The 16,739-nt window shown below is 31.9% G+C and overlaps 1 protein-coding gene across 2 annotated transcripts in view; it reads right to left on the minus strand.

Annotated features, from left to right (window-relative positions):
- The window catches only part of LOC148618736 (uncharacterized), a 65,186-nt gene that overhangs the window by 2,259 nt on the left and 46,188 nt on the right, over positions 1-16,739 (minus strand). For both annotated transcript variants that reach the window (XM_088577916.1, XM_088577917.1), the window contains exons 32-53: positions 16,107-16,223; positions 15,762-15,897; positions 14,417-14,597; positions 13,768-14,044; positions 13,261-13,447; positions 12,849-13,060; positions 10,957-11,189; positions 10,610-10,763; positions 10,179-10,357; positions 9,416-9,559; positions 8,616-8,784; positions 7,870-8,008; positions 7,449-7,570; positions 7,049-7,188; positions 6,054-6,201; positions 5,423-5,626; positions 4,950-5,153; positions 4,004-4,747; positions 3,415-3,627; positions 2,932-3,027; positions 995-1,323; positions 3-204 (exon numbers count right to left, since the gene is read on the minus strand). In XM_088577916.1, coding sequence (XP_088434042.1) covers positions 3-204; positions 995-1,323; positions 2,932-3,027; positions 3,415-3,627; positions 4,004-4,747; positions 4,950-5,153; positions 5,423-5,626; positions 6,054-6,201; positions 7,049-7,188; positions 7,449-7,570; positions 7,870-8,008; positions 8,616-8,784; positions 9,416-9,559; positions 10,179-10,357; positions 10,610-10,763; positions 10,957-11,189; positions 12,849-13,060; positions 13,261-13,447; positions 13,768-14,044; positions 14,417-14,597; positions 15,762-15,897; positions 16,107-16,223 — 4,530 coding nt within the window. The remainder of the gene's footprint in view (positions 1-2; positions 205-994; positions 1,324-2,931; positions 3,028-3,414; positions 3,628-4,003; positions 4,748-4,949; positions 5,154-5,422; positions 5,627-6,053; positions 6,202-7,048; positions 7,189-7,448; positions 7,571-7,869; positions 8,009-8,615; positions 8,785-9,415; positions 9,560-10,178; positions 10,358-10,609; positions 10,764-10,956; positions 11,190-12,848; positions 13,061-13,260; positions 13,448-13,767; positions 14,045-14,416; positions 14,598-15,761; positions 15,898-16,106; positions 16,224-16,739) is intronic.

Below are 16,739 nucleotides of genomic sequence, written 5' to 3' on the forward strand. Positions count from 1 at the left end.
ACCTTTAACTGAAGGTGAAGATTGGTTAACAGTAATATTAGTATAGACTTGGCTACTTCTAATGTACATAGAATTGGTTGCCGCAACACTCGCTGTATAAACATCATTTTTCAGCGCTAATCCGTGGACGGACATGTATGTAACACCTTTATTTATATTTAAGATGGTATTCCTCAAATGAACGTCTCTGCCATCTAATTTAACCTTCAAATGCAACACAGACTACATTGGTAAAAACGGTAATGAATTTATTGCTATATTATTTTTATGACATTTAGTATTTCTCATGATAGATATCTTAGACATTGGGCTACAAGTTGAATCCTGTATGTGTTGATTTATGTCGTTCAGTATAATAAACTCGTTTGAAGAATAAAAAAAAACATTAAATAGTTTTACCTCGACAAGGTATAAAAGTTGCCAGATAATTCAACAATGTTTCAGTTTATTTTGTTTTTTCGAATTGATTCATAGATGGGAGGTATATGGGTACATACTAATTATTTAAATGTCGATGCATGAGGGTGCATGGGCATTATCTCTGTCCACGTAGTATGATATATTTATGCACTTTCAATGTTGCATGTCATCTTTTAAGTGAAATGTGAAAATAGCTAGTCTAGTCTTTTATGTTCATTGTTTCCCTTTTAACGTCTTTTTGTATAAATTTGTATTGATAGGAGATGTGGTATAATTGCCAATGAGACCATCATCCACAAAAAGCCTAAGCAACGAACAATAACTTCCAACAGGTTGATTTTCGTCTTTTATGAATAGTTTCACATCATTTGTTTTAGGGCTGTTTACAGCTTGCTTTGTTGTGTGGGGTTTGCCAATTATTGAAGACAGTGCAATGACCTGTAAAAGTTTAATTGTTCGATGTTTGCCATTTGGTGAATGACTCATTTTTACGGACAGTATAGTTAATGTAATTGGAATAATACAATAAAGATGACCTTGCGACCAAATAGATATGCAGATAAAGACCATTTACCACAAATGACATTATTCCATATTGGTCGGTAAAACCCGTCCATTTCATTCGAATTGTGGCGGCATTTCCTTGTTCAAAATCTTCCGGATTGTATTCCGTCACAGGAAACGGAATTATAGTTATCTCAGCATTGTCACTAGATGGCGGTTTTTCTGATACAGTTACACCGTCTGATGACGCTGTTGTGTATAATCCTCCTTTGTTATGACATCTAACGGTAGAATATATAGTTTTCTGTGAAACAGATTCTTCGTCTAAGATAGCAGATGCAGAACTGAGATCAGTGGTCTGTGTGTAAGATTGAAGCTCATTACCAAGTGGTTGTAGACCTGAAGAGGATTTATGATATAGATTAAATTATTGAATAAGTTTGAAATTCGTCCTTCCCTTTCCAAGTTATTTCTTTTGATTCTATTTTTTCACAATTCTGAACATGACCTCAACAATCATAAAAGAATAAAACTTACCTTTGGAGACTAACCAGTGACTTTTTACAAATTAGTACTGCATTTTATTGACGCTAAGATTAAATAACAATGTACCTTAAACATGATGAAAACATGTATAGTTAGGCGAACAGTAGATATGATTCGATGTAATCAAAGTCTCTAATTCTAAATCTTTTTTCTATGACAGCAATTTTTCTACAACCATGACACTCTATCGTTACCAATATGCTAAAGAATACAAAGAGTTGACCAACTGTTAGTGCACTGTAACTGCCCAGCTGATATTGTAAGAGTCGGTGAGTAGGTAGCCACTCACCCAAGAAAATTTACTTGGGCAGATGTAAAGTAAGCAGTCACTACCCAATCATATGGAATAACCTCAGCTCATGTATATTAATCACATTTGTATTTATGCTTTTTGAACTTTTCAATTAAACCTATTTAGATATTATAAATTTAATTATAGTTGACAATGTTTAAAGTCATTTTTGTACAAGTCGTACATAGAAAATATATTTTACACTTACAAGTATCATAGTCGATTTCAAGTATGAAATGGCAAGTTAAAGAAAGGCAATTAACATTGTTTTCTTAAAATGAACATTAACTTAATGATACAATTTAAAGCATCCTGTCTATGGACCCATTGAATACTGGCATTACATACAAAATATATGCATCAGATAGTGTCCTTCAAGGTATCTACTTAACTGTTTCAAATTCTTATATATTCTTGCATTTTTCCTGTATTAATAATTATGCACGTATACATAGTTCTGATGAAATTTTATGCAAATAATCGATATAAAAGTATAATTCCAATAAGAATCTTTCAAACGTAGCCTTCATTTAAGAGCTGTAAAGCATAGTAATTATTATGTTCATATCAATTTATTTATAATCTCAAATCATATTTTTAATCATACTAAATCCTTAAGTATAATGAAAATCATAATCATAATAATTAAGACACTTGATCCCAAACTATACAAACCAGTGTAGTTAATTTATAATAAGATAATTTACAACTTCACAACTTGACACTTGAAATTTACTTATAATAAGAACTATACACCTTTCATTAAAAGGACATCTTAGTAGGACTATTCCAATTTTATAAAGGAAGGAATCAGCATTAATTTAGGTTTCATTTTATAATGATGTATAAGACTTCTTTCCAATGTTAAAAATTAAAGTAAAGATTTTAAAGTACTATTCTAAATCCCGTTTTTCTATATTGCCTACAAAATAAAAATGAAAAAAAATTTAGTAGCAAGTTTTACCTCACATTACCTAGGAAAATAAGCATAAAACAGGTAGCAGCTTCAGATTTAAATAACAAGGAGTTCTACAAGTGAGTATTCGTCAAACTAGTCAGTATGAATACTCAAATAGCTTTTCGTCAATCTTTGGTATTGTTAAGTAGATTGATGACAAAATAATGTCATTATTGCAAGAAAAACTAATACTGCCTACAGATTCACTTACCTATTGACCATTCACAGAAGCTTATTCCTGATTCTGCGTCCAACGCTTTCCAGTTAACAGCTATAGTGTTACTAGTCTGACCATCTATATCGACACCTGATAATATAAGACATATTCCCATCAGTCACATGGAAGTAGCTTTTTTTTCGAAATAATCGTAAGCCAATCATGTTCTTGTTTTTTTTAGGTTGGTGTTAAATATTTATGTGTCCAAATTATTGCATTTACTATGTTACATGCATATATAACTATTGAAATTTAAATACAATTTGGATCAAAAGTATAACAGAGACATATTTAGTATTTAAACTATCTTCCATTATTAAATTCTCTTCCATTACGTACTCCCTCTATTCAAACCATCTACATTACATCCAATCACATGTCACAACATTATGATCATTTTTATATTCTTATAATCATATTGTGTGTTTGAATAGTTATTTGTTGGTTCGGAAGAAATGACTATTTAGTACTACATACCTGTTCCATCATGAACTTCCTCTAGTACTGGTGGTGTTTTGTCTATGTCTATCGCTGTTGAGTATGCTACATTTCTCAGACCAGCACCGTTGATAGCTACTACTGTTACATATACTTGTGAAGCATGGACTAATGTCAAGTTATAATTGTAGGCAAATGTATTAACGCCAACACTCTTAAAATCCTGTAATTCAGCACTTCCCTCTGTGTTTCCTAAGTAGACAAAAAAGAATATGGTAGTTCTTTTTGTTAATATTTGTTTATATTTCGAATTCAATAGGTTTTTGTTTTAGTAGACAATAAAAATACTGCCTGCAATAAACCAACGGAAACAAAATATCGAATAAAAAGGTGTTTCTGTCGGAGAGAATTCACAAAATATTTTTTTCTTTTTTTCATTCATATGACAAGGCAAAGTTCATATCACCAATACAATACAGATCAGATTGATGATTGTTATAACCTGTCTTATGAATGTCAATACCATATAATCAACATGTTAACTTTAATAAAGACGTCCAACACTCGCATCTGTTTTCAACCATTCCGATTTATAATACATTTTACAGGAGGAAATGTCTTAGCTTACCAACTGCCCATAAATATTCCTTAATGGAACTCTCGGGATCCACAAAATGCCAGGATGCGTGAATAGAAGACCATCTGTGTAGTTCTACTGTATGGACTTGTATAGCTGTATCATTACCAGTCTTTCCTTCAACTTCTTCGATTCGGATGTCATCAACCAGAAAACCCACGTGATTATCTAAACTACTAAATTTGATGAATGAAATAGCATGTTCTAATTTCGTGTAAAACACGTGACGATGCCACACTATATCAGACTGGTTTGACTTGGTGTACATTTGAAACACGTGTTCCTGTTGACCAAAGCTGACTGATCCTTCTACATTAGAGATCATAGCTTCTTGTATTGGTAGGTGTGCTGTCACGAACGAAAGTCTATAAATAGATCCGATATTCAGTTGTGTAATATTCTGTTGAATCACGCCTTTTAGAAATATAAAGGACCGTCCTTCATATGCTGCATTGACGTCAGAACGGATAATGATAGCACATCCCTCTACCGACCATGAAACAGGATGATAACAATTGTCGAATCCACAAATGTTTGTTGATGAAATTTCTGTTATGTTCATGAAACATCCGTGAGTATCTTCAAAGGATGGATTGTTTACATAATTGTGGTCCTTATGTACAAAGTTGACAGGTATTGGAGCTGTTGTGTCTACTTTAACTCCATTTGATGTCATGACATCTGATACGTGACCGACACTATCAGTTGCTTTGATTTTGTGGTATGCGGTTGCTCCTGTATATTAAAAAAATGTATTACTCCATTTACAATCTTCAGTCTATCAATAATATTATTCCTTCAATACTAATTGGTAAAATATTACTATACTTTGCAGCAATTTTGATATGCCTTTATTTTCATTAAGATCCCTTAAGATGATAGAAATTTCCGATTGTGATAAATAATAAATTTGTTTGTTTCACATAAATGTACTGACCGTTTTTTAGTGGCGTGTGTAAATTGAACGAAACAGATGTCTGCATTCCATTATTTTTCCAGGAAATAATGTCACATGTGTCGCCTGTCTTATCAGTACCCATGCACCATGAGTATTTTACGATGCCAGACTCCATGTCCGTAAACCCGTGCCACCGAGATGCGGTTATATCTGATCTATTTTGGTAATCCATGTCATTTAAACCTGTTGTTTTGATGAAAAATAATTATTACTTATAGTTCAGTTCGCGTACAATATGAACCACTCATACAATTAATACAATTGATAACTTACACTAAAATTATTGCTTTGACAGTTTAAAATTACATTTTCCGACATTTTCAAAACAATAAAAAATGTTAACGTTTCTTTGTTTTTTTACCTTCATTCTAATTTTCATTATTTCATATTTTCTTATGATTTATTATATCATTCAAAAGCTATAATGCTTATCTTTAACCTATTTATCTTACCGATTCCATCATAAACTGAACCACATATAGGCTTATAAGCATCTACCATTACACCATCAGAAGACGCTGTTGTCTGGAGTCCCGAGTGTGTTTTAGCAACAACGTTACTATAGTAACGCACACTAGGGCTCATGGCAAGGCGGCTGATGTTTAAAGCTGTTATTGTAGGGTCTATGTTTACATTTACGGTGTGTAAGTCTGTACCTTTATAAAAGTATATTATACTAAACAGGTATGCATGATATCAATAATACATTCCTAAGATGATGCAAATAGTTTGTCTTGATAAAAGAATAAATATTATTTCCAGTAATCCAATACTGTAAATATATAAGACGAACCTGTGTATTTATTTGTTCCATAATAATTACAAAAAATAATAAACAAAAATCAAATATAATGGAACTCTAAATAGCAATGAAGTCATTTTTCGCGTTTATCTTGCAGTAAATATAACTGTAGTGGGGTTTATGCAAACCTAAGGCTTCATTTTAATATTAAACTATGTAGAACACAGTCGTAGCATAAACTCATTTTCAGTATTTATCTAAGGCATTGGACAAGTTTTAACTTTAACTTTTGTTTTATTATTTCTGAGACTTCAAATAATATTTCTTAAAAAACTAGTTACCTTCGGGATAAGTACTTAGATACACGTTAAACATTTTTATACTTCCCGGTGATGACACGAACACATTCTTCCAATCAACTGTGTATAAAGATCCTTGTTCGATGAAATCAACATCAGCCTTCCAGAAGTTATGAATCTTTTCTGAGACCTTTATGCAAAAATCATCTGACATTATTTAGTTCAAGAAGTAAACGTATTTTCAACAGATTAATAAGATTTTAAGATTCTTAAATAATAAAAACATCCTAGTAATTTGACCTTCATTTAAAAGATAAATAAAAGAAAATATGTTTTGAAGGGTGATCAAAAATAACATAATCCAATAAAAATACACACACATAACAAAGAACTCATATGAAATAATCAACATAACATGTTCATAGAAACAAAGTAAAAGACCAATCTGGAACCCCACTAACAAAAAGTGGAAGAATGGACCAGGCTCCAATATCAATTTCTAAAAATTAATGTATTTTGATAAGTATTTTTTTTAGGAATCCTAACTGATACAAAGAGTAATCAAGAGAACCAAGGATCGAACAAAAAATTAGAAGAAGGTTATCTGAGAAAAATGATCCCACAAAGAACATGAAGTAACCAAAATGACACGTACCTAGAAACAAAAGCAAATCAGGAACTCGGACTCAACCAAAAGTTAGAACATGGACGTGGTACACCGGTAGGGTAAGCGTCCTCTGCTTTTCCAGAAACACTCACAGAGTTGCTTAAAAATGTCAACTCCGGGGTAAACAAAAGAGGAAAGGAAAAGTATGACATCATGAACAAATCGATTCGCATGGTACAGATGGATACACCGTAACGATTCACGAGTTCATGTCGACGACAATAAAATTTCTGTATCAACATTACTTTATTGGAGCATAATCCATATTAAATTTAGTAAAATGTCTTGTTATTTTACGTTGCTAAATATGTTTTCTTATTACAAAGCAATTGCAAGGAACATGAAAATTGTAAAAAAAAAATACACTTACTGCAGTTCCACGTTGGTCATTCACAAGTATAGAGCGAGATTGAACTGTGATGCCATTGGATTTAAATACAGCAAACTTATTACCACTATACCAAACTCTGACAAAGACGGAGTATTTATATAGTTCTTTTAATTCTTGTCCTGCAAGCAAAGAGTTGATAAAACAATAATAATCACAAAGTTTCGACCAACATATCGTTTAATAGTTCACTGTGACCAAACCATAGCAGCAACGAAGGTTATAGGTTTGAGTTTTTCGTATATCATCTTTGCCAATGAATGATTAATAAAAGTCATTGTTTTTTATATGAATTGATTTATTATTAGGAAAATCGTGTATGGTCCTAATTTGTTTTATACACTACAAAGCTTTTCTTTCGAGTCTAAAACGTAAACCCAACCTGGCTTTAAACAAAATATTGCTTCTTCTTTCTGTCCAGAATGTCTCCATAGTGGGTCTGTTGATGTATCAATAACACCTTCTGGAGAATCTTGAGAAGACAGACCAACACTCCATTCATACCTTAAATATACCGAAGAAAAAGGAAGCAGGAGGTTTAGTGGGCTATAGAACCCTTTATAACATACCATTTCTATCGGAAATGCCTGAACCAAGACAGAACCAATACTGTGGTTTCTGGTTTCTGGTTTCTGGCCTTAAACCTGATATTGCCATTTTGATAAAGAATTTTCAACTGACTTCTCCATTTGATTATTGTCTAAAGTGTTTTTATCATTCATTTAATGATTTAAAAAACTGAAAAGCAAAAGTACTTGTTTCAGTTTATCCTTTTATTCCCTAAAATGAAGAAAACCAAATACCATTGAGGGGATAAGCCCTGTTGTTTTGTAATCTTCCATTTTGCTGCTAGTAAAGAATTGCTAGGTGTAAACTTTACGTCAGACTGAGGAGATCCAGACAGATCTAGAATGTCATCGACAGTTATCTTTGTGTTCTCTTCTACAATAAATAACCAAATCTAACTTAACGACATTATGTACATGTCATGACGTACATGAAATTATAAATATCATAAAAGTGATATTATTTTTCAAGTTCAGGTTTTATGGATGGGTAATGGTTTTTGGAAAAAGTTATCTTCTCTCGGAATACGTTAGTACGGTGATGGAATATTGCGTGGGAAAAATAAATCACATGGTAGATGACGTTAACGTCAAATCTTTATACGAAAAGCTGACATTGTTTCAATCTCCATTCCGGGTTGCTCATTTGTTATAGTTTCTGTGTACGACTTTTTTTTACTTCTTTATTTATTTATTTATTTTTTATTTTATTTTTTTGTGTGTGCCTGTTTTCTCTTTACACTTGGATTATAATCTTCGCTTTCTAATCGAATCCTGATTCTCTTGGTCCCTTTTCAATTCTAAAACAGCATAATCAAATCTTAAGATATTTCTCACAAAGAAAAGTTGACATGACGTCATTTTAAAACCAACTGTACTACACATCAAATCGACATACTTAGAAAGACTTCTATCTTTTATTATTATTTTTATATAAAACACAGGTACTTAGTCATAAATTTACAATCACTGACAAGACTGACCTACAGTTACATCCGTACAGGTCTGTCCATTTATATGACAACGTTGGCCTTTTGGAGAACAAACACAATGTCCTAAACAATATAGAGCATCACATCTTCTGATCAGATCCAAATATCCTCCCGATATTAACCGGAACTGATAATGAATCATGTGGCTTCTCAGGCCAACCTAGAAAGGATTATATTACATATTAGTGTTTTTGTAAGCGTTTATACTTAAGTTTATAACTTACAGGAAAGGTTGTATTGTTTAATTGAATATTTACCTCCTTGAAAAAAACATTTTCTACAAAGAGAGATTTATAATATAGTTTTATCATTTTTCATATAACTTTTACAAGAGTATATTGCAAAGTGTTTACAAATGTACATTCATAAGTAATGAATTATAAAGGCTAGGCTTTAAGATGGAAAATAAATAAATTCTGCAGATATATGTAAACAAATGAACATGTACCACCAAGATTAAGGTATAATTTAATTTTAGTTGATTCTTAATCTTGACCAAGAAGCATTTTCATGCGTATTCACTGAAGTACATTTCACATTTGCAGTCAGCTTGTAAAGCCTACAACTATTATATCTAACAGTTGATTATGGTTGTCATTATTTACCTTAATAACGGAAGTAGAGTATCACCTTAGGATCATGTGTTATGCATAATCAGTTTGTATTATTTGTACTTTTTGATAGGATAATTATATTTATCAACATATTCATCAAATCTTAAATGTTGTAGAAAAAAAGATGATTATCATGCACGCTAAACTTTGTGTTAAATGCTTTTTATATAGAATTACATTATTCGTTGCCCATACAGTGATGAATACATGTTCGTAATTAACAAGATGCTGCGTTGAAATTACAAAATACTGTAAAGGACCTTCGTCTGCATATTCTACAGTAGACTCATTATGAGAGAATTCTGCAGGGAGTCCAGATACCTATCAACGACAAATGTTACAACGAATTAGTATAAACATTTTTTTATAATCAAACATTTTGATTAGGTACAAACAACATGACTGAATTATAGCTTCTCTGTATTTAACCCAAATTTAATATTTTTGAAAAATAATTACAGATTAATGTATCGCTTTTTCATACTGCCCGAAATCTTGATATTGACTACGAGGGCTTTAGCTAGTAATGAATTATTTACATTTCGTTTGAAAAAAAAACACACACCCATAAATGACGTGTGGATAAAATGAGTCTCTATTTTGTTGATAATTCATATTTCAGATTTTTTTGAAATTTCTCGGCATATAAACAAAAGGAGAAACTGCAAGTGTTCTTATATTTTTGTATGAAACGTGTGCAATGATAAGTCAACGTATTCCTAGGAAATGTGAGTGAGTGTGCTTTGAGTGATAAATAATATTTGTGCATATGAGTGAACGTGTACTGTAGTAGTCTTATATTTGTGTAATGAGTTAGTAATCACGATTTTCCTTAGAATTTCTCTAAACTAGTGTGTATATCATATCCTGTTAGAGTCATTTTTCACGTAATGTCCCAGCAGATAAACAGTATTTTTCTATACCAATATGTGTATCATACCTTGTTTAAATCATTCCCCATGAACTGACTCCCAACAGAAACATAGTATTTGTCTATACCAGTATGAAGATCAGAAAATCCAACCCAGGATAAGTTCAGTCTATAGTCAGACCAAGTCATCCATCCTTCTGTATGTCTTGTGAGTTCAGCAGCGTGATAAGTACCAATAGCAAACATACCTTGAAACAAAATGATAAAAAATGCATGTTTTTCTATTAGAATTTTTAACCTCGAAAGTAACGACTTTTAATCCAGATTACATTTGTAACAAATGCAAGTTTTCAACTCTAGCAGGCATAAAAAGACGCTGTAAGACACTGTAATAGAAAATACAAATTTAAACGAATATTCACTGTATATCCCTTTATATTGTTGTTAGAAGTATATTGTGATATCAACTATCCGATCTTGTTCGTTTTTAAATAGTTTACCTGACGTAGGTGGGGTTGTATCTATCAATACTCCATCAGACTCTGTCTCTGTACATATCTTAGCTCCGTTACAAACTATCAGTTTGAAGTAGTAGGTTCCTCCGTCTTGTAACTCTAAATCAGTCAGCGTATATTCTCTGAGTATTCCATTTATCTAAAATAATGTGACATATAGCATATTGTGTTATCCATTGAATCGTCTCATTATTTATCTAAATTACCAATGACAATGATAATTTTGTTTTGTATTCATGTCAATTACGGGAATAGCTGTAGTTGAATACCGTTTTAGTTATTTTTATATTGTATAACATTATTACAGCAAATGTACTAAGGAAAACAATTACCATCACTGACGATGAATTGAACTCTCCATTTTGGTGTGATACAAACGATATATATTGCCGGAGTATAGATGACTGTTTATCTTCAACATCCCATTGGAATCTAATTGCCGATCTCAAGACAGATGTGTCCTCAGTTAATGAGCCAATATCACGTGATAATTTTGGTGGCTCCAAAACATCTGGGGGTGACACATCAACAAGAAATCCATTTGATGTAGATTCTGTGTATAAACCTGAGGTCATAAATATGAAGCTAAGAGAAGGTTAACTTTTCTGAAAACATAAACTGAATTAAATTTACATTACAACATTAAGCTAACCTTATTTTTCTTTGGTTTATTAATTTTAAACATAAAAAACATTACAGTAGAGACACATATTTACTGAAAGAACAATCAGGAGAACCAAGCTTCAAAATCAAATAATTATATTCCAAGACTGGGAAAACACACACAACAAAGGACATAAAACAACCAAAATAACACACACAATGAAATAAAATTTATTGAGCAGCCTGGACTCCATATAAAACTTGGAGCACGCAAAATGTGCACCGATAAGGTAAAAGTTCTCTGCTCCTCTACCGATTTGTTCATAAAATGTCACGTCCGCGGTTCACGAGCGATGTTCCTTTCTATAGGTCAGATCTTAAGATAGTTAGTCAGCCTCATAAGACAGAAGGATTGGTCAGTGAGTAGCGGTGCACAATTTATTCCCATCAGAATGCCGACCGCTTTCTGAAAATCACGTCCAATCCACTAGACAAAATGTTGTAGAAAGAAAATTCCAGGATTTAGACAACACCTTCGGTATATTTAAAAGATGATATTTTTACAAAAAATGAGGAATTACGTTCCAAGTACTACGTTTTTGTATCTAGGTTTATCGTCTTATTTTCTTTTCTTTTTTTGGAGTAACAACGATGTCTCATGTTTTGAGTTTCGTTTTCAACCGCGCATGCTATTATATTCTGAAAATAATCTAGCATTTAGGGTTTCCAGAAGATATTTCGAATCTATTAGAATCTTCACTGAATCGATTCCTCTACGGAAACCTACAAAAGGGGCACCAAATCCATGTCTTTACGATGAAAGAGTAATCGAGTGAACATAGAAGACATGAAAACAAACACACACAACAAAGAACATAAATTAACAAAAGTAATACATATCAAGTAAAAAAAATAAAGGAGCAACTAAGACTCCACTAAAATCTGGTAGCATGGACCAGGTGCACCGGTAGGGTAAGTATCCTCTGCTTTTCTAGAAAAAACCCGCCCAGTTGCTTATAAAAAGTCAAGTTCAGGGTAGACGAAAGAGGAAAGGAAAGCTATGACAAATTGGTTCCCATGGTACCTATGGATATACCGTAACGATCCACAATGATCAAAGGCCCTTTCATAGTCTATGTATTTTTTCTTCTTCTAACTTGTCTTACAGGTCAAATGCTAGTCTCATCAGTGCAAGCTAAACCTATGACCTTAAAAGCACTGATAGTCTTTCAGTCTGCCAGAAAGTTAATATCTATATTTTGTTTTCGTACTGATAATAGTCTGAAAAATAAATCCTAATTGATTTGAAATTGTAGAAGGCATTATGATTTTTTTTTTTTAAATATATCAATAAAATAAACTACGTCATCTTACAGGTTACATTGCCTCATATAACATCCTCCTTTATCCCTACCTTTCAGAAATTCAAACTTTAATTCAATTTTAAAAGCGAAATAAGAAATAAATCTTCTAATAGATTTTGTCATCGAATCAAGACAAAATTGGTAGCTGCAAGTACATGACATTTTGAGAAAAACTTTCGTTAGTTTTACTGTTTTTGTTTTGAGGTGTTCTGTATTATGGTATGCATAGATGATTTTATCAATATATCAAGAAGTACCTGCTTTGTTGTAAACACGGACGGTGCTATAAATACGTCTTCCAGGTGGTAGAGGTGCTGGCAAGTCTGTTATAATCACCATATCGGTTTCACTGATAATATGTGGGGGGTAAATATCAGCTGATCCTGGAGACGTACCAACCCGAACAACAATGTAATCTATATCGGACTGTGCATCATTAAATCCAAACCATTTAATTGAAATGTAATTCCTGGAAAGATATTGAGACATAAATAACTAAATAAGACATGAAATACGGCTTGTTGGAAATTACATCTGTGAAACATAGTTCAAAATACATCTGATCAAAAATGAAATGATATTAGCCAAAACAACGAAGGTAGTCACATATACAGCACATTATGAAATATATCTTGTACTCTGAATAAAATTGAATAGACGCTTATTTACCTAACTGACAGGAATTCGATATCATAATCAGCAGAGCCATCTTGAACAACACCTGGTACAGGAGGGCTGTTGTCAATGGTTACACCGTCTGATGTCACAGATGTACACATATTTCCAGTGTTACATGCTGTTATTGTAGAATAATATGTACGACCAGCCTCCAGGGCGACATTTGACCAGGTAAAATCTGAACAAAAATATATTGAAAATCAATTGTAAATCTGTGCTCACAATAACCCTTGGCTTTTATCACATTTTTATATGAGGTTATTATCTAACAAGTATCTTTCTTAACTCACGAAGAACGATTGCATTCACGTGTGTGTTCTTCAGTTGCATTTGGTCGCATTTGAAATATCAAATTCAATGAGTTGATGCATTCCAACCCTATGTGAGACAAAAGAATTCTTTTTTTGTTAAATGTTGGTCGTGGCTTGACTTTCAAGATCAATGTATTCACATATCCAAAGTCAATATGAGATGCAATTGCGGGATTGAAATACTTACATGTATGAGCACCTACAACTTGTTCATTAATGATATCATAACATCCAGAACAAGTTCCGATATAAACGCGGTAGCACTTTATAACTGAATGGGGATCATAAAATCCTTCCCAGTAAACGGATAGTTGACTCATATCTGTTTGGTAATCAATGTCTTTAGATTGAGGCGAGATTGCGTCTGATTTCCCATCATACACATGTCCGGCAACAGGGGGTGAAATGTCGTAAATGTTAGCTAGGGATGATTTACTGGTGGAAAGTCCGGCCATGTTGTATGCCTAAACACAACAAAAAATTGTCATGTAACATTCAAACAAGCAGAAAGTTCTCTGTTGTACATCCATCAACATAACAGCATTCGTTACGTATATGAAATGGACGTATTGTTGATGTAATGTCATATGATAATCATGCATTATGATTTATACGATAATTAATTATCTTCCGCAGTTTTACATTGAGGATACAAATTGATTAGCACATGAATATTTTAGATGTGTGTATTTATATTCTTTATATGTTTATTCATATAAAACAACATTTCGTTTGGCATTGGTTCTAACATGAAACCGTTGATGTGAACATAAAAAGTAATGATTGTTTAATTCAATTCGCAGTTGACATACTATTGTTTATGAATCATGAATTACCTTCACAGTAACAAAATAAGGATGGCCTTCTATCATTTGATGATTATGGTCTGGTTTCAAGTTGCCACATTCCTGGCCGGTTCTAGAAAATTTTATTTGGTCATCCTGGCCGGATAATGAACCTAATCCAACCATGTAATGGTCGATACCACTTTCAATATCAAAGAATATATTTTTCCAGCTACAAAAAAGGAGGAAATGAATTTCATATGAAAAAGGAACAACTAGGTAGACAAGTAGTATTAAGCCTTTTGTAAGTAACTTTAACTGGTATATTTCAAACAATGAATACATAAGTGCAATGTTATTCGGATCATCTTTAAGTGACTGTAGAACTCAATTCTTGTAAAATCTCAAACACATTTCATATATTTATTAATAATTTTAATAATGAATTCAAACTACCAATCAGTATAATTATTTCGGGTGACTTTCAATAACAATAATAAATTAAACGCACGTACTGAAAACTTTGATATCGGGTGTGAAAAGGTATTTTAGTGTACTTAACTAGTGCTCCAGCTAAGAATCATGCGAAATGTGATTCATGGTTGGAAATCCTAGAATTTTTTTATTTTTAATATTTGGTTTAAAACGTTATACTGACCAGAGGTTAAAACGTGTTTTTTCATATAATCCTTGTTCATAAGAGATATCAATTATTTAAATGCACTGAAGAATTCCAAATAAACGGAGATAAACCTGTAAATAACACTAAAATACAGTAGAAATCATTTAATTTTTTGCGTGAATTATCTCCTAAGAGCAGAAAGATTGGAATGATCATTTTACATTTTACATAGACCTATAAAGCCACCTAATAACAGAAATAGAAATAAGTTATTTACCAAAAAAATCTACTTTGTTTACATAAAACATGTGGTCGGATTGATGCAAAAGCACCACGGGCAACGTAAATTATAATTCTTATACAGTTAATGTGTTCAGCAATATTTCTGAACTGCGATCTGTTCAGAACAATTACTATTTCGATTTTAATTCCTTCGTGTAAATGTGGCTTTATTTGATAAGATGTATACCACTTTTCTGAATGACCTTTGTATATCAAATAGAGAGCGGATCTTTTCAAAAGTATCATTTGGCTATCTTATGGAACCAAAATAGATTTGAACACTCTTTAATATGGAACTTTTCAGAAAATCTATGACAAAAAAATGCACAGTTTTCCGCACGTTCTTGTACCTTATGAAGTCACGTTTTAATGTATGTATATATAATTTGTATTGAGTAGAAAATTCATATATTGTCCCATATAACAAAATACGTTTGAACTTATTATTTCTAAGTAATTACAATCAGGCCATTCTACTTCAATTATATTTACCAAATCTCTATCTGGCTTAAATTAGTTAAAATTCTGCCACCAATATATATAGATTCTGATGAAACTACTGGGGGTGTTGTATCTATTGTTACGGGATTGGCATGAACTTTTGTCGTTCGGTTGATGAAATCAACACCTGATGATAAAATTCAACAACATTTAATACAATTGTATGGTTATTAAACTAATAAATATTTACGTAAATATAAAAACAACTACTGATCAGAAATAAATAAGTTTAGACAGAGATGTACATTTTTCATTGCTATAACTTTAAAACAGGGCAGCGGAATTAGTTTTATGTTATATTTGTTTTCTTTTAATAGTCAGTTAAAATAAACTTACCTGATACAGAAACGAAATATGTATGTCCTTCTTGCAAGGTTAGGCCGTGAAAAGACACGTGATTGGTAACGCCAACATTTCGTTTGTCAATAACATCAACTCCATCTTTAACAGAACCTTCAAACAAGATAAAATAATATTATCAATAATCTAATCAATACAATGTTGAAGTTTGTATTGTAATTTAAATATCGAACAAATCATGCATATGTGCGTTTCTTTTTTCATTTATCGTTTTTGTTTTGTTGGGTTTTCTTTTGGAGGTTAGCTTTTTAGTTCTAAAATGAAATGCAATTAACACTGAAATACTGAATTACATAATAAAGTTAAAACAAATGACATTAAGAAATAGTTGATAAACCCAACACAATATTTCGTCTTCGTCTGTGTCGTTTTCCTTATACATGTTTATTGTAAAAGCAACTAAGCAAACAAAACATGAACAAAACAAAACAAACACAGAGACAATAATAAAATGTGTGTACGCTTATAAAAGCTTACTAATAAGATTTATTGGTAAAAATACCAATCATATTTATTGCAAATTTCGATATGCTGTACACGAGTTTCAAGGAGTAAATATTCAATGTAATTTTTGCTTATTATATTTATTTCTTTGTAAAACGATACTAA

This window comes from Perna viridis, chromosome 4, assembly GCF_037379345.1.
Source record: "Perna viridis isolate PV_CMFRI_1.1 ecotype Kerala chromosome 4, ASM3737934v1, whole genome shotgun sequence".
In the NCBI taxonomy this organism is placed as follows: domain Eukaryota; kingdom Metazoa; phylum Mollusca; class Bivalvia; order Mytilida; family Mytilidae; genus Perna; species Perna viridis.